A 26,115-nucleotide genomic window follows, 5' to 3' on the forward strand; every position below is an offset into this window, starting at 1 on the left:
CTTTCCTTAGCTCCTTCTGTCCATTTCATCTCCAGAAACTAATTACCTTTTAATTTTACTAATTACCTTTTTATTTACGACTAATAAATATTAAATAATTTTAAACTTTTAAAGATTGATCCTTTTTTTGCATTTTCAAGCAAATTAATAAAATTTTTATGTATTTTTAAATGTTAGGAAATTTTATCGGCAGATTGTAATTCAAGTGAATTGTAGAGGGAAACACTGTCCAGCTTTGCGCTTTGTAGTTCATATTTCTTCTATGTTGTCGCTGAAGTCGCAACACTGTTACCAACTACTAGAACATAACATCTGATTTTCAACAAATACTAGTAATATAAACGTTTATTTAAATTCTCTATTTTCATTGGTTCTTAGTTAGTATTTTAATTGTTTCAATTGGCACTGTTATCTACAAATAACGCCGGTTTGAATTAATTCATATTTTAACTGTTCATCAAAGTGTCAAAGCATTTATTATTGTTTAATAAGATATTTTGTGGATAATATTGTTTTAGTTATTAAATATTCGTTATTGTTTATAAGTGATATATGATATAAATCATGAATAATCTCGATTTTAGTCAATTATCAGGTAATTAAAATAAATATAATTTATTGGAGAATATATATATATATTTTAATTGATAAGTTTAATGATGTTTATATTTAATTCTTTTTTTTTTTTTTTAAGATATATCAACTATATCACGAATTTCACGAAGTTCACAATTAATGGGTAGATTAGATTCAATTTTACTTTCCAACGAGCTAGAACATCACTCTAGTCTTATTCAAAATAATAAAGCTACAACTGCACCTGAACAAGATCATCATGACGTTTTTAGGGAAGTTACAAAATCATTTATTGATTGTCAGAATAGTATCAGCGAATATGCCAAAGTACAGTTGATTTATGAATGTTTAAAGGAAATATGTTTAAATAAAAACATTGCATTACCAGATGAAACTAAAGACAAATTGAAAGGATTGTTAGAATCATATGAAATAAATAAAATCAAAGATATCTCGATAACTCTTAAACAAGGATTGGAAGATTTAAGTATACTGGGTATTCAAGATTTTCCTAAATATAAATTAAGTTACGAAGAAAGATTAAATGTAAAAGCTTGCGTTGACGCATTGATGCAAGAAAAATTGCATGATTTTTTATTAAAGTAAGTATTCATTCGTGTAATCGTGATTTGTATATTTGAAATAAATAATGTTAATGTTCAATGACATTACAGATATGAGGAATTAGGTGGTAATGTTAAAGAACTTCAAAAATTAAACAGTCTCAACACTAATAACCAATTAACAGAGAATACAGATTTAGAATTATTAAAATGGAAAGATAAGTTTGATAATATTTTAGCGCATTATAAAGATCGTTTAATACAAAGTGCAGATTTGATCAACGAATGGAGAAAAGTAAAAAATGAAGATGTCAAGGAAATTTATGATAAAAAGGCACAAATCTTATCATTGCAATCGCAAATAGCTGAAGTACAAGCTAAAGTAGCTAAATTAACCTGTTTAATCAAAATGTACACGGAAACACCTAAGACAATTGAATCATATAAAATATTAAATAATACTTTAGACGATAAGATGTTAGAATTAAGTAATGAAATTAAAAGGAAAAGTCATTTGAAAAAGCTTTATCTTGATTTACAAAATACAGAATATGATAATATATTAAAGACATATTTACACCTGTGTAGCGCTATTAAAAAGAAAAAACAAATAATGGAAATGCTTTAAGAACAAAATGTATATTTTTATATATGTGTATATATATATATTTAAAAAAAAATTTATTATTATTATTATTATTATTATTATTCTGATTATAATCGATACAACTTAATAGAAATAAATACAATTTATAGATAAAATGAGCCAGCAGATACATGATTATTGTTAATATGGAGATTTATAGAAGAAGAAGAAGAAGAAGAAATGATCCTTAAAAATATACTTTTAAGTTATTACATAACAAAGTATTTATTAATATTACTCGAGTGTCATTTCTTAAATAATGATATCACGTATACCACATCTATTAGGTAATATTCCATTTTCAACTAAAAATGTTTCTACATGAGTAGGAGTAAAATTAGATTCCAATTGATCGTTCAATTTAACAAAATTTCCTATTAATTGTCCTTCTTTGTAGACTAATAAAGCAGGAACACCCTTCTCTTTAAAAGATTTACTCAATCCAGCCACAGATCCTAAATATTTTTCATTATATAATTAATTATAATAAAATAATAAATAAATATAATATTTTGACATAAATATATATATATATATATATATATATATATATATATATATATATAAACGAATGAGAAAATGTACCTGAAATTCTACAAAATTTATAGCTAGGGTATTCCTTAGCAAGAGTACTCAAAGTACTATTCATTTCTTTGCATCCATAAACTTTGTCTTCATATATATGAATAATAACTGTTACAAATTTATCCTCATTGTCGATAGCATCTACAAATGCATCAGCAGTTTCTAATGTGATTAGTTCACCAAAGTGTCGTTCATGTTCTTTATGTACTTTTTCAAGCAACTCTTTCATTCTTTGCTTTTGGTAAGTTATTAAAAATTCATCTGACAATAAATCAGCTAATTCTGGATCTGTTTCTTCTAGTTTTGCTTTTTCTTCATCTAAATCAGTGCGACATGTAAAACTTGCTTTCTTGATTATTTCTAATCTTTCTTTTTCAAGCATTGCTCGTTTTTCTGTTTCTATTTGTTTAAATCTTTGCCAATCCTTTAAAGTTAAATAGAACATTAGTGAAAATAGTTATGATGGAAGATATATATGTCCATGGTTTTAATCTGATACTTACTTTAATAACACCTTTAGGTCCTGTATTACTGGATGATCCATCCCATACAAAATTAGATGGTGCATTGGAGTAAGATGGTGAAAGGTTATATACACTACTTGAATATTTGTTTTCTTTATCAACATTGTTAGAATCTTCGCTATCATTTTCATCCTCGCTTGAACTACTGCAATAGTAGTGCGTTTTTTCTCCTAATATTTTATCCTCCAGCGTAGACATCCTTGATAATCTTTTATTATTATTATTATTATTATTTTTTTTTTTTTTATATTATTTCAATTTGTCTACAATTTACAAATAATTCTTATTACTCATGATAAATATAAAATGTAATTAATGTTTATATATACTTCAAAATAATGTTGTGGCTTGTTTACTTTTTTAAATAGATTTCAAAGTTGTTAATGTAAACTTTTACATAATCTAATTATTAACATTTTTAACGTTATTATGTTTTATCAATAAGACTGAACAAATAAATTAACAAATAATCTAATTATGTTACAAACTGAATTAAAACGCTCAACAAAACGGTACATACCTTAGTAAATATATCAATATCTAAAAAAAACGCTTGTGTTGATAATGTCAAATGCGTTTTTATCAATATTGTGTCATTCGGTTTAAAGTTTCCGCTACTTTGACATAGATGTCACTTTCTGCGGACGCGTCAATACGCGGGAATGTTTGAATTATTTTTATTGATCCATTAATACATTTTTATTCAATTTCTCTTTATCACATATTCACGGTGTCTCAGAAATAATTTATTTGTAAAATTTTAACGTAAACATTATCTGTTTAGAAAAAAATGATAGATAAAAGTTCGATCATAAACAATAAAAATATTTGCTAAATAATTTGAATTCATTTTAAGAAAGATGAAGGGGTGGAGGGAAAGGTAATATCTTATAAATAATTCTATTTCGATATTATGTAAAAAAAATATTTCCACGTTGGAAGAAATTTTGCCTGAGAATTGAATAGTTTTTGTTATTTTTGAAGATTAAAATCAAAAATGATGAAATAAATAAGATCGATAAGAAGATCGAACGGAAGCTTATTCGTGTATTTTTCTTTCGGTGTTTTTTTTCTTCTTCTAATTTAAAAAAAAAAGATAATGCAGTTGCGTATGTGCAATTGCATTTATCACGAAATAGAACGAATAGTTGTTGGGGGGGGTGGGGGGGGGGGGAACGTTTATCATGTTTTTTTTTGTATGCTTGCTACTTGAGTCAGATAATTTATTCGAGGTCAATGATAAAGAAGAACCCCAACGGTTTGTTTTACGTTAAATTCAGGAGGGGTCGAGATTATCATTTGTATGTTTGTATTATTTCCGTAATAACTTATACGTATTTGTATATATATATATATATATTTTTTATTTATCTTTTTCGAAGTTTAACCATTGGGTATCGCGCAGTAAAATGAAGTTATTATCATTTTGTAATAAAAAAAAAATTGGACTATCTATTGAAACAAACATTACTTCGTCATTTTGTTATTTTTCATAAAGATTTTTACACCAATCTATGATATTCGTATACAATTTGTAAACATATTTGTATTCTTAGAAAGCTTAGAAATAATTCGTAAATAACAAAATAATAATTCATTTATTCATCGTCATCATCATCGATTTTAATCGTGGAATTATTGGTAGCATAGGTCTTTCATACACTCTGTATAAAACTTTATAAACAATGAATGCATTGCAAATTATTTACTAACTGATCTGTTCAAAAGCTTTTTGCTATTGATATTTGTAATGAAGATTTTTCAATATAGGAGGAACGCGCCATGTACATTGCTGAGGGACAGGAACTCGTTTAGTCACGTGATTGCGCGTGAATGGTTCAACTAACCACAGTCGTTAATACATACTAAAGATAAACATGGCTGCATGATGCAACGGAAGCTGTCCCCCCACATTTTCAGCCTAGCAATGTACATGGCGCGTCCCTCCTGTACGGTCCCTAGACGTGATTTTGTTTTTTTTATTGCCAGTAAGGAAAATTATTTGTGTTATAAAAAAAATAAAATATATTTAATTGACCGAAAATAAGAATAGGGGAAGGGTGTTATTGTCTTTTTTTGATTTCAAGTTTTTAAAGCAACAATCTGCATTTTTGTCAATGGATGTTAATTTTTTAATGTTCGAACGGTAAAAGTTTTATAGTTCTATGTAATTGTGTGATAACTAATCGATTGCACAATTGTTGATAAGATTAGAATATAAAAGGTGAATTATTATTAGTTGGTGTAACTGACACGTATACGCGTAGGAATGACACCCGAAATCTAAACGATCTGATAGTTTCATGTGTTTTATTATCATGGACAATTTAGAAAAGTAAGTTTTATTTGTAACATTTTATATACGTGGTAATTTTCTAAAAATTATGCTGATGATAGATCATGAATAATGAAGAATGTACATAACGTGAAAATTTCATTGAAACAATTATTATTATTTTGATTCTAATTTTCATTGAAATTATTATTTAATAGAAGATAACAAAATGAGAAAATAATACGCACTTCTCAGTAAACAAAGGTAATAAATAATTAATTATCGAACGTACTGGTTACTTTAACCAGATATCCTTGACAGGAAAATAATTGCAATACGTGGAATTAGATTTCAGTTGGGAAGTAGGAAGAATCAAAGGATAGGTTCATCCATTATGTGGTCATTTGTAAAAACTTTATTTTCATTTTAAAAATACTTTTATTTGCAATGTAGAAAAAATAGATTAATATATCGGGTGTTACGTGAGTAGCATTATCCAACAGTACAATCGATATTTCGTATTTGTTCAATTATTTAAAGTAGCTGCTTCGTAGGGCCATTTTTGTTTTGTTGATTAACAGCATTAATCGTAGATTCCTGTCCTGAAATAAAAAAAGCAATTATTGATTATTCGTATTGTTTTTTTCTTTTTCTTTTTTTTTTATGCTTGGTAAAGTGATTTTCAAGATAATGTTTAGATTTGTTTTAACTAAAGTCAGGAAAGAATGATATATGATAAGAAAAGTATGAATTTGATTAATCAAGTATCATAAATTATTTGAACAATCAATTGTGTGAATTAAATGGTTTCATTTTGTTTTCATAAATAATATATAATTTGTAATATTAAATTTGGAATAGTTGAAATATTGTACGTGTTAAAACGAATAACAGATTATCTGATAATCTAGGATAATATTTGACACCTTATATATCCCTAAGTATCCATATATATTTCTTGTCCTAGATTAGAATGTCAAGTTTGATGATATAAGAGCTCTTATACAAACGTGTTACGGAATCATAATTTTTCTAATCATGTAAGTATTAATTAGTTTAGAATTAAAATCCCATATTTATTAAATTTAAAGAATAGAATATATTTAGAGATATAAAATAAGAAAATTGAGAATAGTGTGAGAGTGTGAGTGCGTGAGATTCTGAGAGGTATGAGTAAGCTAATGGAGTGCCGTGTGTAATCAGATATAGGAGGACGATGAACAAAGGTGAAATGAACACCCGAATATCGCTATCAAGAGCGTCGTTAGAAGAATTAAATAAAAGAAAAGGGATCGAGAATCAGTCATCGTTTAGTAGTCGAGCAAATAAGGTGTTTTATATTCCATATCCGTGAAGAGAGGTTTTTCTTTTTACATCAATTTATTAACAACACCGCGGAATTCCTTCCCTTTTTACTTGTTAGATATCCTTTAGGAAGATATATATATATATATATATATATAATTATTATAATATATAATCTATTACATTAATTGTATTATATTAATGTATTATATTAATCTATTATATTAATTATAATCTATTATATACTTGTACGATTTGATATATATATATACTTGTATATATTGTATATGAACGAGGAAACAACTAGATAGAATTAGAGCGAGAAAGAAATAGAAAGATTGGAAGAGTGAGTGAATGAGTGTTTATATGTGTGCACGTAAGAAAGAAAGAAAGAAAGAGAGAGAGAGAGAGAGAGAGAGAGAGAGAGAGAGAGAGAATACTTGTTTTATGAAAAGAATAAGAGAAAATAAGTGAGTTAGAAAAAGAAATATAATAATTTAATGGAATTGAGAATAAATGAGAGAAAGTGAGAAAGAAAAGAGGGGGCAGGGAGATGAAAGGAGATAGGGAGAGAGAGAGAGAGAGGAGAGAGAGAGAGAGAGAGAGATATTATAAAAATAAATATAAAAGAATTCAAGACTGATGTCAACAATTAGGGCAATTACTTCGTAACGGGTTATCATGAAATGTTCTCCCCACTTTTAGACGGTAACTTAGAAAAGCTTGTATTACCATTGGTAGGAGAGTGAAGTGAATTCCCTAGATCATTGGTCGTCTCGTTGTGGTTTATATTGTTTTTTCTATCTCATTTGAGTTTGCTTATAAAAGGAGCCGCGCGACAAGACGAGTTTTAAATAAAACAGATATTATTCACGCGTAATTATCATTTGTATATATATATATATATAATTTATATATTTAAAATATTAATTAAATAAAAGAGAAAAGTATATGTATATGTGTATCGGTATAATAATATAATTATCGTAAATAAATATCGAGTGCGCGAATAAATTATATATATATTTTTTTTTTTAAACATTATTTGACATAAGTTTTCATGCATCGATTTTAATTCAAATTTCAATTTGTTCATTATTTCTTCATAGATTTTGGGGTTTTTTTTTTCTTTCTTTCTATTTTTCTTTTTATTCGAAATTTTTTGGGGTTTTCATTGATTATTTTTTTTTCGTTTGTTTTTTTTTTCTTACCGTTACCGTTATCGTTATCAAATTTTGATATTGATAAAAAAGAAAAAAGAAGAAAAGAAGATAATGCCGTTCCTGAACAACGACAGTCTAATCGATGGCCTTGATAAACGTTTTGAATTAATCCAACAATCTTCGTCGAATAATGGTGAAGAATTTCTTAACGAAAGCAATGGCAAACACAGTAATAGAAATACAGCTGCGTAAGTTTGTTGTTTGTTTTTTTTTTATTACAATTTATAATGAATTTTTTTTATTTTTTTATGTTGTATTGGTAACAGTAATTAATTCGAGTCATTAAATGTATAGGCGTGTAAGATGATTTTTTTTTTTTTTCAATGAAATTGCGACGACAATTTTTTTCTTTTTAATTTTGTTGTTCTTGTTGTTGTTGTTGTTTATTTTATGATAAAAAAAAAAAAAAGAAAATAAATGCACGAAAATTAAAAAAAAAAAATATATATATATATATATATAAATATATATATTTTGATCAAATCTGTCGAGTAATATTTTCATTCATTTTTATTTTTTTATAAATATATGTGAATGTTGCGATATAAAAATAATGGCATATTTTTAAAAAATATCAATACGTATAATTTTATTTATTATTTATATTTTTATGATTTATGCGAATTTAATATTCATTTTCTATCTCTTTTGTATTTTTATTTTCTCACATATATATATGTGCATATATATTATACATACATACATAACACTTATGCTTTTACCCAATTAACGATAATAAAGGAAAACTTTATTATCGCATTCTTTCATTAAATTAATAATGATAAGAAGATGAATTTGTTGTAGAAAGTAGGATGGAATATTTTTACTATTTCGAAATTGTATTTATTTTCAAACTATCGATTGATTTATTATTTCAAGTATCGCGAGTTCGTTATTTTTTGTTTTTGTTTTTTTTTTTTATAATTTTATTTTATGTTTTTTTTTAATTTTAAATACTATGCAATTCCGAGTTGATAAAGATATCATGTTGAACAATATTCACATTCAACAACAAAATAATATGTTGTTGTCGATGATGTAGGGAAAAATTTCGTTAACTATTATTATCGAGAAGTATTATGACATTTATTTAATTTATTTATTATGATATTTCGTTGAACAATATTTACTATTTAAATGTGAAATATTATTTTATCTAAATGACTTTATTTGTTTTCTTTTTCTTTTTTTTTTTTTAACTTTTAAACGATTTATTTATTACATTTAATAACTTTCTAAAATAAAGTCATTAAGAAATCGTTTATATATGTATATATATATTTGTATATATATAAAAAATTATATACATTTTAAAATATATTTTTATTATTATATAATATATATTTTATTAATTATATATATATATATATTTTTTTATAATATTATATGTTATATATAATTTTGGTATATATATATTACAAAAATTGAATACACATAAATAACACATATATTTCGTCATAATACATTTCGAAATTAATTTTAAATCGATAAAATAATATAAACGAGACTGTAAAAAATATTTTTTTTTATCATGGATGAACGATGAAATATATTTACTAAATTGCATAAGATTTTCTAAGCAATTACCAAAAAAAAGGTCTCTTATTTTGTTTGTTTGTTTGTTTTGTAACATTATTGTTATCATTTATACTTCGTTTACATTTATTCTTATCGTATTTTTGTATATTTTTTTTTTTTTTTTTTGGAACGTTCTTTTAATTTGTTTTCTATTGATGTTTGTTTGTTTGTTTAATCATTTAGAACAAATTTTATCATACAGTTTGACGTAACGAATTATTTATCATAGACATTGAGTCAATGTTTCATTAAAGTTTATTGCTAAAAAAATTTAATAATTGCATCATTTTATTAGATAACAATATCAAACACGCACATACATATGTATATATATGTATATATTTAGCACAATTTTAAATATTATAAATTATTAAAAAATAATATCAAGTGTGTAAATTACAAGTGTTAGAAGTGAAACATATTTAAAAACAAAGCTTCTAGAGAATGAATCGAATGCAGAGTATCAGGAATAAGATAATTGTAGGATTTATTTACTATAAAAAAAAATATCATGTGATTGATTTTCAAAAAAAGTTTGATAAGTTTACAAAGAAATTAGTCAATGATCGAGGACTCGTGCATTTTTCAACAAAATTTCAATGAGTCTACGAAGAAATTAGTCAATGATCGAGGACTCGTGCATTTTTCAACAAAATTTCAATGAGTCTACGAAGAAATTAATCAATGATCGAAGAAATTGCATTTTTCAAAAAATTCAATGAGTCTACGAAGAAATTAGTCAATGATCGAAGAAATAGCATTTTTCCAAAAAATTTCAATGAGTCTACGAAGAAATTAGTCAATGATCGAAGAAATTGCATTTTTCCAAAAAATTTCAATGAGTCTACGAAGAAATTCGTCAATGATCGAGGACTCGTGCATTTTTCAACAAAATTTCAATGAGTCTACGAAGAAATTAGTCAATGATCAATGAGCATTGACTGAACTTTTCGTAGACTCGTGCATTGACGAATTTCTTCGTAGTTCATTGATGCACATAAATTGAACAAAATTTTTTTTCCTACATTCGTGCATTGACTGAACTTTTCGTAGACTCGTGCATTGACGAATTTCTTCGTAGTTCATTGATGCACATAAATTGAAAAAAAAATTTTCTTCCTACATTCGTGCATTGACTGAACTTTTCGTAGACTCGTACATTGACGAATTTCTTCGTAGTTCATTGATGCTCATAAGTTGAAAAAAAAATTTTCTTCCTACATTCGTGCATTGACTGAACTTTTCGTAGACTCGTCGTAAAGTGAAATAAGAAAAACAAATGCATACTATCTTCTATCTCATTCTCTTTTAGGCTAAATCTTATAGATTATAGATAAATAATCTATAAGATTAAGGACTATAGATAGATAAATCTTATAGATTTATACGTTTGTCTCTTTTCTTTTTTTTTCTTTTTACTTAGTATAATTTTATAATTGAGAGAACGTTGATCTCGATTAATGTTTCATATGATAATCAAGAGACGGTTTTGTTTCTTTTTAAGAATCATTAATGATACTTAAAAACAAATAAAATAATAACTGTTTTATATATCATTTGTGCACAAATATAATAGATTAAAGAGCAAGGCCGTTTCAATTTCATCGAACACTCTTGTAGTAGTATAAATTCTCGTTGATTTAAATTTAACTACGTTCTTGACACTCTCGGATCACAAGTAGTCTACAGAAACAATCAAATACAATGCACATTGTATGATTTAATTAAGTTTCGATTGTTTAATCAATATTGTTTATTATTTATGTATATACATTTATTGCATTACAAGCCATTATAAATGTTAAAACAAATTATAGTCAAAATTGTTGTATATTAATATTATTTTTCTTATTGATTTGTAGGTATTCGTTCGAAATGTTGCAGGAATCTGCACAATTTTTACTCGATCGTATTAAAATGCGACCAAAAATAGGAGTAATATGTGGTTCTGGTATGGGTAAGTATTCACATTTATTTTATTAGTAATTTGAATCATTTCAATGTTATTTTTATTGTACATTATTAAAAAAAAAAAAAAAAAAAAAGCAAAAAAACCGATACAAATCAATGATCAATACGATATTATCAGCAAAAGGAAAAAAAAAGAAAATTAAAAGAGACACATTTGCACGTGTCGTAATGCAAATTTGTCCCCGACCTTTTTTCTTCATTGGGGATATTTTTTCTTTTTTTTTTTTTTTTTTTTTTTCCTCCTAAGAGCTTTTGCTTATTTCCGTACAGGGATAATTGAGCGAAACGAGTTGTGTCCAGGTACAATCGCTGATTCATTCGTCGACAAGTATTGTTTCCCGTACGAAGAAATTCCACATTTTCCTGTATCGACAGTACCAGGACACCATGGACAAATGGTCTTCGGTTATCTCGAAGGTGTTCCGATTATGTGCATGCAAGGAAGATTTCATTATTACGAAGGTTATCCACTTTGGAAGGTAAATATATTTATTATATATTATTCTAACAATATTATCATTTTTATTTCATTTATTTTAATATATTAATTTATTTCATTTATTATATTTTAATTATCATTAAAATAATATATATATTTACTAATAAATTATTTTGTTATAATAATTATTTAATAATTATATTAAACATATTTTAAATGTGTTTAATTATACAATATGTTATTAATTTTTTTCTTAATTATTTTTAATATTATATATATATATATTTTCTTGTTTATTTATTAGTGTTCAATGCCTATCAGAGTGATGAAGCTTGTTGGAGTAACTCACCTGATTATAACAAACGCTGCAGGAGGTATTAATCCTGATTACAAAGTCGGTGACATTATGATAATGAAGGATCATGTGAATTTGATGGGTTTTGCTGGTAATAATCCTCTTCAAGGACCCAACGAAGATCGGTATATTTATTTATTTTTTCTTTCTTTTAACAAATGAAACAAAGAATGTTTTAATGAAACAAAAACTGAAAACTAAAAACTGACGATGTTTTATTTTTTTGTTTTTTGTTTTAAATATATTGTATTTCTTTATACTTGAGATATTACATTAGTTATATAGTTTAAAGAAATGTTATTTACAAAAGAAACATATATTAAACAAATATTTGATTTAATTGATTACAGATTTGGACCAAGGTTTTTACCAATGAGCAAAGCTTACAATGCTGAATTAATTAAAATAGCAGAAGAAGTAGCATCAGAAATGGATATTAGTTATTTAGTACATAAAGGTGTATATACTTGTTTAGGTGGACCTAATTTTGAAACGGTTGCTGAAATTAATATGCTTAAAAGGGTTGGAATCGATGCCGTTGGTTAGTTCAATTATTTATCATTTTATATTTTTAATCAAAATTAAATTGAGTATTGAATTTATATTTCAGAAATATTATAAAATTTATAATGAAACATTTTTGTATAATGAAAAATATTTGTATTTTCAATTTGTTTTTCTTTTATTACTCATGTCAATTGGTCAAAATAGAATCAATGAATTTAATTAAATTCGTAGGGTTGTTTCGTTTAAAAAACAAATACAATTATAGTATTGTTTAATTTGAGAAATTAGATAATATTAATGTTAAAAAATCATTGAAATAATTTGAGTTAATTTTTGTTTGTTTTTTTTTCATTTAGGTATGTCAACAGTGCACGAGGTGATAACAGCGAGACATTGTGACTTGACAGTTTTTGCATTTAGCTTAATCACAAATTTATGCGCAACAAATTACGAGGATCATTTTGAAACTGATCACGAAAAAGTGATCGATCTTGGTAACACTAGGCAACCATTAATTCATGATTTCCTTTCGAGGTTTATTTTACGTCTCAAGGGCACATAATTTATGACAGATATTCTTCTTATCGTCGATTTTAATTCATTGATATTTGTTTTAACAAAAAATTCAAATAATCGTTTAAAAAAAAAGAATTGAAAATATTTATCTCTCCGATATTTATATTTCATACATCGATATATCATATTTTCTAATAAAAATTATATAAATTATAATTAATCGTTGGAATTGTTTGAATTAATTGTTTTTTTTGTTGCATTGTTTGTTTGTTTGTTTTTTTTTATTTTATTTTTTTTGTTTTAAAAGAGAATTCGTGAAAACGAGAACCCCGTCCATCATTGAATCGTTTCAATTGTATTGGAATTTTTTTTTAATGAACCAAAACTTAACTGGTGAATTGTAATTATGGTTTATAGTGAAACACATTAGTTGATTTTATTTTTTTTTTTATTAACTTAGACATAAGAGTTCATTATGAAAAGAGAAGAACAATTGTTCATCAAAGATTTTTCCTTTTTTCTTGTTGTTGTTTTAGTTTTTAAATTATTTCTATGATGATTAATAGATCAAATATTGTTAAGATGACATTTTTGTTGTTGTTGTTGTTGTTAAAAAATAATTGTAATTTAATAAGAGAAAAGATTGAGAGAGAGAGAGAGAGAGAGAGAGAGAGAGAAAGAGAGAGAGAGAGAAAGCAAGATAAAAACAAAAGTTATTTTTTTAAATGACATATTAATATAATTAATTAAGTGTTAAGAGTTTTAATATAATATTATGATATAAATAATTGATTGTGACAAAATATTATGAATTTTGTTGAAAATAAAATACAAAATTATATTAAATATATTATATTAAAGAATATAAAAAAAAATTTATTAGCAAAGAAACAATATTGTTTTCATTTCAATTAGTCAGTTATAATTAATAAATATATTGTGAAAAAAAATACAATCAGAGAGACACAATATAACCATATATGGTTTATTATATTTTTTTTTCAAGAAGAAGAAGAAGAAGAAGAAGAAGAAGAAGAAGAAATGTTTATATATTATTATATATACCAACACGATTTCTATTTCAATTGTAATTCAACATTAGACAAATCAAAACTCACGAATAAACTGAAACTAACGAATTGGTTGACTGACTATTTCTGAAGTTGTTGTAAAACTTACTTTGGTCAAAAAGCAACTGACTTAGATTGTAATCAATAGAAGAACCCTTTGCGCATGTCTCTATGTATAAAATAAAAAAAAAAGAAACAAATCTCCCCTTGTATAATTGCTGAGAAAAAACATCTGTCATAAGTAAATAATAATAGAGTAATGGTATCGAAAATTATAGGGTATTTTAAAACATATAAAAGGATGAAACATTCTTATCCTATATTATGTAGATGATGTCATCAATTTTTGATTCTCCTTATTTTCTTGTCATTCATTTCCATTTTATTCTTATATTTTTAATCGAGTGAAATTTGCATTTACTATGAGATCGTAGGGGAAATAAAATGCGCATTTAATATTTTGTTTTGAAATTTGCTAGTTAGTTCATAATGGCTGCTGGTGGTAGAATGTACAACGAACATTTTTTCTTTACAAATAAGTTCGTTCAATCAATATTGAGTTTCCATCCTGATCATTCTCAGTATGATGCATTGTTTTCACTTTGTTTAATAACATTCCTCCTTTCTCCAATACTATTACATCAAGTATGTTTAGTTTTTTTAACGTAAAATACATTATTATATTTCTTATGGTGATACTTATGTTTTTTTCTTTGAAGTAATAGATATCTTTCGTGTAATCATTTATACTTTTTTAAACATATAATAAAACATAGTTTATAAATCATTTGTATCATTTAATTTGAAATTATTTTTGTAATCATTAGTTTTATCAACTTTTTACATCGGAAGTAACATTGCAATCAGCAGTCGAAGTGCTACAGAAAACGATAGGAAGTATTATGTTACTTACTGCTTACAGCACAATTTACTTTGGTTTTGTAACAGTTTGTAGAAATATTTTTTCATTCTTTTGATGTAAGTAAATAAAAAAGAAAACTTGACATTTTTATCGCTAAAAGATAAAACTATTCTTTTTAGATGAAGTTAATATTAAACAGAATTAATATGACTTACGAAGAGTTGCTAAATAATGAGGAATTACATTTGTTTGAAGAAAGTGAAAAACAAAGTAAATCATATGTATACGTTGTAATTGGTGAATATTATAATGGTATTATAATTATATCAAAAGATATTTTTCAAATTTTTTATACTGGCTTTTACTTTGTTTCAGGTCTTTTTAATGGATATGGTCTTTCAGTAGTAACACCGTGCATTGTAAAATTATGTCTTTATTTTTTAGGAACATTGGACGAAAATAACTTACCACTAATATTACCCGTTGATAATGTCACCAAGGCAGAAGTGAAATATTTTTGTTTGCTTATTTATCAAATAATTGCATTTATTGCTATATTGACAGTAGGTGCTGTGAGTTTTTCAGGATATCTGATATTTGTTCTTTTTGGGTGTTTTCAATTTCACGTTTTAATGTGCGTGTTAATTATAATCAAATCTATGATTGTATTTGCCATAATGTATTATTTTTTTTTTTACAGTAAAATATTTTAATTTTTTATATATATTTTTCATTTAAAGACTTAAAATACAACTTCCATTCAAAAAAAATCTAAAATATTTTCAAAAGGATAGTTATTTTATAACATCGCAGGAAGAATTGGATTGGATAATCGAGATTATAAATATATATAAAAATTTTACGCAGTAAGTATTTTGTGATGATTTTTAAAAAAATTTTGCTTTTAATTCTGTAAAGTGTGTCTTAGTACCTAGAATTATTAGCATATGTTTGAAAAGTTCAGATATAATAAGAGAAAAAGCGTTAATCACGACAAATTATTTTTATCAAAATTTTTTTGAGGTATGTGGATTTGTTAAACAACTTTTCGAAGATGGCTTATTTAATTACAACATTTTTGGCTTTAAGTGTTATTGCTTTTGATTTTCTGTATGTAAGTAACAAGAATGTCAAAACATTAAAAATAAATATTAATAGATATTGAAGTATTATCTTCCTATTATTTTACAATAATCAAATTATGAAACTTCATTCTTTTTATTACAAAATATTAATATACATATAAATTTTTTTATATTATATGTTAATATATTATATAATATATAATACAATACATAAATATTAATAAATATGTATTATATCTTATATTAAATATATTACAATTTAATATATTATATATTATATTATATTAAATTATATAATAATTTATAAAAATATATAAAATTAAGTAAATTTAATCGTTCACCTTTAGATATTTCAGTTATCTATAAGCTTGAACAATGCCACCGAAATAGTCGAGTGCAGTTTCTACATTGCAGGCTCATTATTTACAATTTATATCAATTTTTATCTTGGTCAAGAACTGACGAATCACAGCAATCTAGTTTACGAGGAATTGTAAGATATAACAAAGTTCTTATAAAATGTTATTAATTCAATTCATATAACTATATGAATTATTTTCTGATGTTTTACTATCATGTTAGAAATTATTTCATTTAAGATGTAACCTTCTGATCTGTTTGAAGGTGTCAAGTTCCATTTTATACTCTTTCGAATAAAACACAAAAATTTCTATTATTCGTAATTGCAAAGAGCTGTAAAGCAAGCACGATTTCGATTGGTGGTATGTTTGTGTCAACACATGCAACGTTTGCAGCGGTAAGTTGCAATTAGCGATTGTTTTATGATTTATTGTTTAAATATATCTTTTCAGTTAATAAGGAAAGCGTTCTCTTTTGCAATGGTTTATTACTCTACACTATAATTCTTAATTGTATTTAAACAATTGTGAAGATATTTTCAATACTGTGCTTAGTAAAGATATATATATATATAAGTCTGCATGATACAAATAATATTTCATAATTCATGAAAATAGGATTGTAATCATGAATTATGGTTTGATAAATATATTCTATGATATTGAAATATTTTTCTGTAATTATTTACCTATAAATTATGACAATAACTATGCAACTTCAGCAGATTGTATTGTCGATCAAAATAGAAGATACTTTTTTCTAATCACTATAGCAATCTCATTTTGCTGCTAGATCAGCAAGTGTTCCGCACCGTTGTCGGAAACCAACTGATCTAAGTTGAAATCAATAGAACCTATTGCGCATGTCTGAAAATATAAAAACTCGATGGAAAATCTACCCCTCGTGTAATTGAGGAGAAAATTACATGTCATAAGTAAATAATAATAGGGTAATGGTATCAAAATGTATAGGATAATTTAAATCGTATAAAGAGCTAAAACATTCTTATCCTGTATTTTGTAGATAAGGTCAGCAATTTTTTATTCTCGTTATTTTCTTGTCATTCATTTCCATTTCCATTTTATTCTTATATTTTTAATAGAAAGAAATTTGCATTTACTATGAGATCGTAGGGGAAATAAAATGCGTACTTAATATTTTGTTTTGAAATTTGCAAGTTAGTTCATAATGGCTGCTGGTAGTAGAATATACGACGAACATTTTTTCGCTTCAAATAAGTTCGTTCAATCAATATTGTGTATCCATCCTGATCATTCTCAAAATGATGCATTGTTTTCACTTTGTTTAATAACATTCTACCTGTCTCCTGGACTATTACATCAAGTATGTTTAATTTTTTTAACATAAAATAAATTAATATATTTATTATGGTGATACTTATGTTTTTTTCTTTGAAGTAATAGATATCTTTCGTGTAATCATTTATACTTTTTTAAACATATAATAAAACATAGTTTATAAATCATTTGTATCATTTAATTTGAAATTATTTTTTTAATCATTAGTTTTATCAACTTTTTACATCGGAAGTAACAATGCAATCAGCAGTCGAAGTGCTACCAAAAACGATAGGAATTATCATCTTACTTACTGCTTACAGCACAATTTACTTTGGTTTTGTAACCGTTAGTAGAAATATTTGTTTATTGTTTTGATGTAAGTATATGAACAAAAAATTGACTTTTTTATCGTTAGAAAATAAATGTAATATTTTTAGATGAAGTTACTATTACATAGAATTAATATGGTTTACGAAGTGTTGCTAAATAATGAGGAATTACATTTGTTTGAAGAAAGTATAAAACAAAGTAAATTATATGTATACGTTGTACTTGGTAAATATTATAATGATACAAAATTATATAAAAAGATTTGTTTCTAATTCTATTTACAAGCCTTTACTTTGTTTCAGGTCTTTTTAATGGATATGGTTTTTCATTAGTAGTTCCGTGTATTGTCATAGTATGTCTTTATTTTTATGGAATATTGGACGATAATAACTTACCACTAATATTACCCGTTGATAATGTCACCAAGGCAGGAGTGAAATATTTTTGTTCGCTTATTTATCAAATAATTTTAGTTATTATTGTGATAATAATAGGTGGTGTGAGTTTTTCAGGATATATGATATTTGTTCTTTTTGCGTGCTTTCAATTTCGTGTTTTAATGTGCGTGTTAATTAATAATCAAACTTATAATTGTATTTGTTTTAATTTTTGTTTCTACAATATATTGCATTCTGTCATTTATATTTTCTTGTTTTTGAAGATTAAAAATAAAGCGTCCATTCAAAAAAAATTTAAAATATTTTCAAAAGAATTGTTATTTTATAACACCGCAAGAAGAATGGGATTGGATAATCGATATTATAAATAGATTTAAAAATGTTACGGAGTAAGTATAATGAGATGATGTTAAAAGAATTTTACTTTTAATTATATAAAGAATGTAACATTATCACGAAGTAATGACATATAATATACGAGTCAATCAAAGAAAATTTTTGAAAAGTTTAGATATAATAATACAAAATGAGTTAAATATCCCAGTTTATTTTTATTAGAATTTTTTTAAGGTATGTGGATTTGTTGAACAACTTTTCGAGTATAACTTACTTAGTTACAACAGTCTTGGCTTTAAGCATGATAGCTTTTGATTTTCTTTTTGTAAGTAACAAGAATGTCAAAACAAAAAATAATAAATATTGAAGTATTATCTTTCTATTATTTCACAATAATCAAATTATGCACTATTTTCTTTTTATTTTAAAATTAATATATATATAGATATATGTATAATATATGATTATTTAATACATTATATATTATATTATATTAAATTATATACTTTAATAATTTATAAAAACATATTACAATATATATGTATTTTTAATTGTTTACGTGTAGATATTTCAGTTATCTGCGAGTTTGAACAATTTAACCCAAATAGTCGAATTGAGTTTCTACATTGCAGGCTCATTATTTACGATTTACATCAATTTTTTTTTTTGGTCAAGAACTGATGAATTACAGCAATCTAGTTTACAAGGAATTGTAAGATATAACAAAAATTCTTATCAAATGTAATTAACTCCTTTGAAATGCAAACAAATACTTTTTACGATATGATTATAATGATTTTATTTTTTTCTGCTGTTTTACTATCATGTTAATAATTATTTCATTTAAGAAATAACCTCCCGATCTGTTTAAAGGTGTCAAGTTCCATTTTATAATCTATCGCATAAAACACAAAAATTTCTATTATTCGTAATTGCAAAGAGCTGCAAGGCAAGCACGATTTCGATTGGTGGTATGTTTGTGTCAACACATGCAACGTTTGCAGCGGTAAGTTGCAATTAGCGATTGTTTTATGATTTATTGTTTAAATATATCTTTTCAGTTAATACAGAAGGCATTCTCTTTTGCAATGGTTTACTACTCTACACTATAATTCTTAATTGTATTTAAACAGTTTTAAAGATATATTCAATACTGTGCTTAGTAAAGATGTATATGATTCTGCATGATACAAATAATATTCTATATTTCATGAAAATATGATTATAATCATGAGTTATTGTTTGACAAATATATTCTATGATATTGCAACATTTTTCTTTAATTTTTTACCTATAAATTATGAGAATTTCTATGCAACTTTAGCAGACTGTATTGTCGATCAAAGTAGAAAAAACTATTTTCTAGTCACTAGAGCAATCTCATTTTGCTGCTGGATCAGCAAGTGTTCAGCACCGTTGTCGGAAACCAACTGATCTAAGTTGAAATCAATAGAACCTTTTGCGCATGTCAGAACATATAAAAAATAAAAGAAAAATGTACCCCTCGTGTAATTGTGGAGAAAATTACATGTCATAAGTAAATAGTAATAGGTTAATGGTATCAAAATGTATAGGATAATTTAAATCGTATAAAGAGCTAAAACATTCTTATCCTGTATTTTATAGATAAGGTCAGCAATTTTTTATTCTCGTTATTTTCTTGTCATTCATTTTCATTTTATTCTTACATTTTTAATAGAATGAAATTTGCATTTACTATGAGATCGTAGGGGAAATAAAATGCGCATTTAATATTTTGTTTTGAAATTTGCAAGTTAGTTCATAATGGCTGCTGGTGGTCGAATGTACGACGAACATTTTTTCTTTTCAAATAAGGTCGTTCAATCAATTTTCAGTATCCGTCCTGATCATTCTCAGAATGATGCATTGTTTTTACTTTGTTTAATAACATTCTACCTGTCTCCTGGATTATTACATCAAGTATGTTTAGTTTTTTTAACGTAAAATACATTATTATATTTATTATGGTGATTATTATGCTTATTTCTTTAAAATAATTGAAATATTTCGTGTAAACATTAATTCTTTGGTAGCATATAAAAAAACAAATGTTATAAATCATTTATTGCATGTTATTTGTAAGTTTCTTTTTAATCATTAGTTTTATCAACTTTTTACATCGGAAGTTTCATTTCAAACAGCAGTCGAAGTGCTACAGAAAACGATAGGAAGTATTATTTTGCTTACTGCTCACAGCACAATTTACTTTGGTTTTGTAACAGTTTGTAGAAATATTTTTTCATTCTTTTGATGTAATTATATTAACAAAAAATTGACCTTTTTATCATTAGAAGGTAAATCTAATTTTTCTAGATGAAGTTAATATTAAATAGAATTAATATGGGTTACGAAATTTTGCTAAATAAAGAGGAATTACATTTGTTTGAAGAAAGTGAAAAACAAAGTAAATCATATGTATACGTTGTACTTGGTAATTAATTCTAATGATATCATAATTATATAAAAAAATATTTTTCAATTTTTATTTCCTGGGCCTTACTTTGTTTCAGGTCTTTTTAATGGATATGGTTTTTCATTAGTAATTCCGTGTATTGTCAAAGTGTGTCTTTATTTTTATGGAATATTGGACGAAAATAAATTACCAATTATTGTACCAATTTATAATATCAAGAAGGCAGGAGTGAAGTATTTTTGTTTGCTTATTTATCAAATAATTGCATTTATTGCAATATTGACAGTAGGTGCTGTGAGTTTTTCAGGATATCTGATATTTGTTCTTTTTGCGTGCTTTCAATTTCGCGTTTTAATGTGCGTGTAATTATAATCAAATCTATGATTGTATTTGTCGTAATGTATCTTTCCTTTTTCAGTAAAATATTTTATTTTTTTATATTTTCTTTTTTTAAAGATCTAAAATACAACGTCCGTTCAGAAGAAATTTAAAATATATTCAAAGGGATCTGTATTTTAAAACATCGCAGGAAGAATGGGATTGGATAATCGATATTATAAATAGATATAAAAATGTTACGAAGTAAGTATATTGATATGACGTTAAAAGAATTTTACTTTTAATTATATAAAGCGTGTAACATTATAGCGAAGTATTGACATATTATATGCGAGTTAATCAAAGAAAATGTTTAAAAAGTTTAGTTATAATAAGAAAAAAAGAGTTAAATATGGCCATTTCTTTTTATTAGAATTTTTTTAAAGGTATGTGAATTTGTTAAACAACTTTTCGAAGATAACTTACTTAGTTGCAGTTTTCTTGTCTTTAAGCGTTATGGCTTTTGATTTTTTGTATGTAAGTAACAAGAATATCGAAACATTAAAAATAAAAAATAATAAGTAGTGAAGTATTATTTTCCTAATATTTTACAATAATCAAATTATGCACTACTTTCTTTTTATTACAAAATTTTAATGTATATATATTTTTAATCGTAAACGTTTAGATATTTCAGTTATCTATAAGCTTGAAAAATGCAACCGAAATAGTCGAGTGCAGTTTTTACATTATAGGTTCTATAATGACACTATATATCAATTTTTATCTTGGTCAAGAACTGATGAATCACAGCAATCTAGTTTACGAGGAATTGTAAGATATAACGAGATTCTGATAAAATGTTATTAATTCAATTCATACAACTATATGAATTATTTTCTGATATTTTACTATCATGTTAGTATTTATTTCATGTAAGAAGTAATATTCTGATCTGTTTAAAGGTGTCAAGTTCCATTTTATATTCTTTCGATTAAAACACAAAAATTTCTATTATTCGTAATTGCAAAGAGCTGTAAGACAAGCATGCTTTCGATTGGTGGTATGTTTGTGTCAACACATGCAACGTTTGCAGTGGTAAGCTGCATTAAGCGATTGTTTTTATGATTTATTGTTTAAATGTATCTTTTCAGTTAATACGGAAGGCATTCTCTTTTGCAATGGTTTACTACTCTACACTATAATCCGTAATTGTATTTAAACAATTGTGAAGATATTTTCAATACTGTGCTTAGTAAAGATTTATATGATTCTACCTGATACAAATAATATTCCATATTTCATGAAAATACGATTGTAATCATCATTAATAGTTTTATAAATATAATCAAAGATATTGAAATATTTTTCTGTAATTATTTATCTATAAATTATGACAATAACTATGCAACTTCAGCACACTGTATTGTTGTTTAAAATAGAAGATGCTATTTTCTAGTCACTAGAGCAATCTCATTTTGCTGCTGGATCAGCAAGTGTTCCGCACCGTTGTCGGAAACCAACTGATCTAAGTTAAGATCAATAGAACCTTTTGCGCATGTCAGAACATAAAAAGTAAAGGAAAAGTCTACACGTCCTGTAATTGAGGAGAAAATTACATGTCATAAGTAAATAATAATAGGTTAATGGTATCGAAATATATAGGATAATTTAAATTGTATAAAGGGCTAAAACATTCTTATCCTGTATTTTGTAGATAAGCTCATCAATTTTTTATTCTCGTTATTTTCTTGTCATTCATTTCCATCCTATTCTTATATTTTTAATAGAAAGAAATTTGCATTTACTATGAGATCGTAGGGGAAATAAAATGCTCATTTAATATTTTGTTTCGAAATTTGCTAGTTAGTTCATAATGGCTTCTGGTGGTCGAATGTACGACGAACATTTTTTCTTTTCGAATAAGTTCGTTCAATCAATATTGTGTATCCATCCTGATCATTCTCAGAATGATGCATTGTTTTTACTTTGTTTAATAACATTCTACCTAGTTTCTGGACTAGTACATCAAGTATGTTTAATTTTCTTAACGTTAAATACATTAATATATTTATTATAGTGATTAATAATGTTTAATTCTTTAAAATAATTGAAATCTTTCGTGTAAACATTAATTCTTTGGTAACATCTAAAAAAACAGATGTTATAAATAGTTTATTGCATGTAATTAGTAAGTTTCTTTTTAATCATTAGCTTTATCAACTTTTTACATCGGAAGTAACAATGCAATCAGCAGTCGAAGTGCTACCAAAAACGATAGGAATTATCATCTTACTTACTGCTTACAGCACAATTTACTTTGGTTTTGTAACCGTTAGTAGAAATATTTGTTTATTGTTTTGATGTAAGTATATGAACAAAAAATTGACCTTTTCATCGTTAGAAGATAAATTTAATATTTTTAGATGAAGTTAATATTAAATAGAATTAATATGGGTTACGAAGTGTTGCTAAATAATGAGGAATTACATTTGTTTGAAAAAAGTGAAAAACAAAGTAAATTATATGTATACGTTGTACTTGGTAAATATTATAATGATACAAAATTATATAAAAAGATTTGATTCTAATTCTATTTACGAGCCTTTACTTTGTTTCAGGTCTTTTAAATGGATATGGTTTTTCATTAGTAGTTCCGTGTATTGTCATAGTATGTCTTTATTTTTATGGAATATTGGACGATAATAACTTACCCCTAATATTACCCGTTGATAATGTCACCAAGGCAGGAGTGAAATATTTTTGTTTGCTTATTTATCAAATAATTGCATTTATTGCAATATTGACAGTAGGTGCTGTGAGTTTTTCAGGATATCTGATATCTATTCTATTTGCGTGCTTTCAATTTCGTGTTTTAATGTGCGTGTTAATTAATAATCAAACTTATAATTGTATTTGTTATAATTTTTGTTTCTACATTATATTGCATTCTGTCATTTATATTTTCTTTTTTTGAAGATTAAAAATAAAACGTCCATTTAAAAGAAATTTAAAATATTTACAAAAGAATTGTTGTTTTATAACACCGCAAGAAGAATCGGATTGGATAATCGATATTATAAATAGCTTTAAAAATGTTACGGAGTGAGTATAATGAGATGATGTTAAAAGAATTTTACTTTTAATTATATAAAGCGTGTAACATTATCACGAAGTATTGACATATTATATGCGAGTCAATCAAAGAAAATATTTGAAAAGTTTAGATATAATAATACAAAATGAGTTAAATATCCCAGTTTATTTTAATTAGAATTTTTTTAAGGTATGTGGATTTGTTGAACAACTTTTCGAAGATAACTTACTTAGTTACAACATTCTTGGCTTTAAGCATGATAGCTTTTGATTTTCTTTATGTAAGTAACAAGTATGTCAAAACAAAAAATAATAAATATTGAAGTATTATCTTTCTATTATTTCACAATAATCAAATTATGCACTATTTTCTTTTTATTTTAAAATTTATATATATATAGATATATGACTATTTAATACATTATATATTATATTATATTAAATTATGTACTGTAATAATTTATAAAAATATATTACATTACATATATATTTTTAATTGTTTACGTGTAGATATTTCAGTTATCTGCGAGTTTGAACAATTTAACCGAAATAGTCGAATTGAGTTTCTACATTGCAGGCTCATTATTTACGATTTATATCAATTTTTATTTTGGCCAAGAACTGATGAATCACAGCAATTTAGTTTACAAGGAATTGTAAGATATAACAAAATTCTTATCAAATGCAATTAATTCCTTTGAAATGCAAACAAACACTTTATACGATATAATTACAATGATTTTATTTTTTTCTGCTATTTTACTATCATGTTAATAATTATTTCATTAAAGAAATAACCTCCTGATTTGTTTAAAGGTGTCAAGTTCCATTTTATAATCTATCGCATAAAACACAAAAATTTCTATTATTCGTAATTGCAAAGAGCTGCAAGGCAAGCACGATTTCGATTGGTGGTATGTTTGTGTCAACACATGCAACGTTTGCAGTGGTAAGTTGCAATTAGCGATTTTTTTTATGATTTATTATTTAAATGTATCTTTTTAGTTAATAAGGAAAGCGTTCTCTTTTGCATTGGTTTTCCATTCTACACTATAATCCGTAATTGTATTTAAAATTATGAAGATATTTTCAATACTGTGCTTAGTAAAGATATATATGATTCTGCATGATACAAATAATATTCCATATTTCATGAAAATATGATTATAATCATGAGTTATTGTTTGACAAATATATTCTATGATATTGGAACATTTTTCTGTAATTATTTACCTATAAATTATGACAATTCCCATGCAACTTCAGCAGACTGTATTGTCGATCAAAGTAGAAAATACTATTTTCTAGTCACTAGAGCAATCTCATTTTGCTGCTGGATCAGCAAGTGTTCTGCACCGTTGTCGGAAACCAACTGATCTAAGTTGATATCAATAGAACCTATTGCGCATGTCTGAAAATATAAAAACTCGAAGGAAAATAAACCCTCGTGAAATTGATGAGA

General features: G+C 25.3%; 6 protein-coding genes across 20 annotated transcripts in view; 4 read left to right on the forward strand and 2 right to left on the reverse strand.

Moving 5' to 3' along the window:
- The first annotated feature begins 390 nt into the window (after window positions 1-390).
- On the forward strand, window positions 391-1,849 carry LOC107073548 (uncharacterized). The gene is made up of 3 exons (XM_015334237.2): window positions 391-595; window positions 695-1,178; window positions 1,251-1,849. The coding sequence occupies exons 1-3, from the start codon at window positions 565-567 to the stop codon at window positions 1,765-1,767; spliced, it is 1,032 nt and encodes a 343-aa protein (XP_015189723.2). The 5' UTR covers window positions 391-564; the 3' UTR covers window positions 1,768-1,849.
- A 132-nt stretch (window positions 1,850-1,981) lies between these two features.
- On the reverse strand, window positions 1,982-3,401 carry LOC107073549 (phosducin-like protein 1). Its single transcript, XM_015334238.2, has 4 exons — window positions 3,251-3,401; window positions 2,874-3,157; window positions 2,371-2,794; window positions 1,982-2,240 (listed from the first exon to the last, which is right to left on the reverse strand). Exons 2-4 carry the CDS (start codon window positions 3,090-3,092, stop codon window positions 2,038-2,040), a joined length of 846 nt encoding a protein of 281 aa, XP_015189724.2. The 5' UTR covers window positions 3,093-3,157; window positions 3,251-3,401; the 3' UTR covers window positions 1,982-2,037.
- Window positions 3,402-5,583: 2,182 nt separating this feature from the next.
- The window catches only part of LOC107073265 (uncharacterized), a 183,405-nt gene continuing 162,873 nt past the window's right edge, over window positions 5,584-26,115 (reverse strand). For 10 of the 11 annotated variants that reach the window (XR_016178948.1, XR_016178960.1, XR_016178956.1 and 7 more), the window contains one exon: window positions 5,584-5,771. Coding sequence is in view for 5 of the 11 variants with exons in the window: in XM_089179589.1 (XP_089035715.1) it covers window positions 5,704-5,771 (68 nt within the window). In the remaining 6 variants the exon portion in view is untranslated. Of the gene's footprint in view, window positions 5,772-25,886; window positions 26,065-26,115 lie in introns of all 11 variants that reach the window. The other variant, XR_016178949.1, reaches the window with a different exon arrangement.
- On the forward strand, window positions 7,734-13,651 carry LOC107073546 (purine nucleoside phosphorylase). 2 transcript variants are annotated; one of them, XM_015334231.2, is made up of 6 exons: window positions 7,734-7,885; window positions 11,138-11,232; window positions 11,517-11,725; window positions 11,990-12,165; window positions 12,391-12,581; window positions 12,904-13,651. In XM_015334231.2, the coding sequence occupies exons 1-6, from the start codon at window positions 7,749-7,751 to the stop codon at window positions 13,107-13,109; spliced, it is 1,014 nt and encodes a 337-aa protein (XP_015189717.2). In that variant the 5' UTR covers window positions 7,734-7,748; the 3' UTR covers window positions 13,110-13,651. The 2 variants fall into 2 exon arrangements, with proteins under 2 accessions (XP_015189717.2, XP_015189718.2); XM_015334232.2 differs by having other exon boundaries at window positions 11,547-11,725.
- Window positions 15,820-17,923, forward strand: LOC107073547 (uncharacterized). Of its 2 annotated transcripts, XM_089179594.1 has the most exons (5): window positions 15,820-15,861; window positions 16,019-16,109; window positions 16,428-16,573; window positions 16,705-16,837; window positions 16,893-17,923. In XM_089179594.1, the coding sequence occupies exons 2-5, from the start codon at window positions 16,050-16,052 to the stop codon at window positions 16,941-16,943; spliced, it is 390 nt and encodes a 129-aa protein (XP_089035720.1). In that variant the 5' UTR covers window positions 15,820-15,861; window positions 16,019-16,049; the 3' UTR covers window positions 16,944-17,923. The 2 variants fall into 2 exon arrangements, with proteins under 2 accessions (XP_089035720.1, XP_015189722.2); XM_015334236.2 differs by lacking the exon at window positions 15,820-15,861 and having other exon boundaries at window positions 16,025-16,109.
- On the forward strand, window positions 17,629-19,179 carry LOC107073707 (uncharacterized). Of its 3 annotated transcripts, XM_089179572.1 has the most exons (5): window positions 17,629-17,784; window positions 17,967-18,086; window positions 18,179-18,296; window positions 18,374-18,858; window positions 19,040-19,179. In XM_089179572.1, the coding sequence occupies exons 1-4, from the start codon at window positions 17,629-17,631 to the stop codon at window positions 18,838-18,840; spliced, it is 861 nt and encodes a 286-aa protein (XP_089035698.1). In that variant the 3' UTR covers window positions 18,841-18,858; window positions 19,040-19,179. The 3 variants fall into 3 exon arrangements, with proteins under 3 accessions (XP_089035698.1, XP_089035697.1, XP_089035699.1); XM_089179571.1 differs by having other exon boundaries at window positions 18,374-19,179; XM_089179573.1 differs by having other exon boundaries at window positions 18,179-19,179.

The sequence above is a fragment of the Polistes dominula genome, unplaced genomic scaffold, assembly GCF_049000335.1.
Source record: "Polistes dominula isolate Pdom_NZ unplaced genomic scaffold, Pdom_raw_medaka contig_27, whole genome shotgun sequence".
NCBI classification, from domain to species: Eukaryota; Metazoa; Arthropoda; class Insecta; order Hymenoptera; family Vespidae; genus Polistes; species Polistes dominula.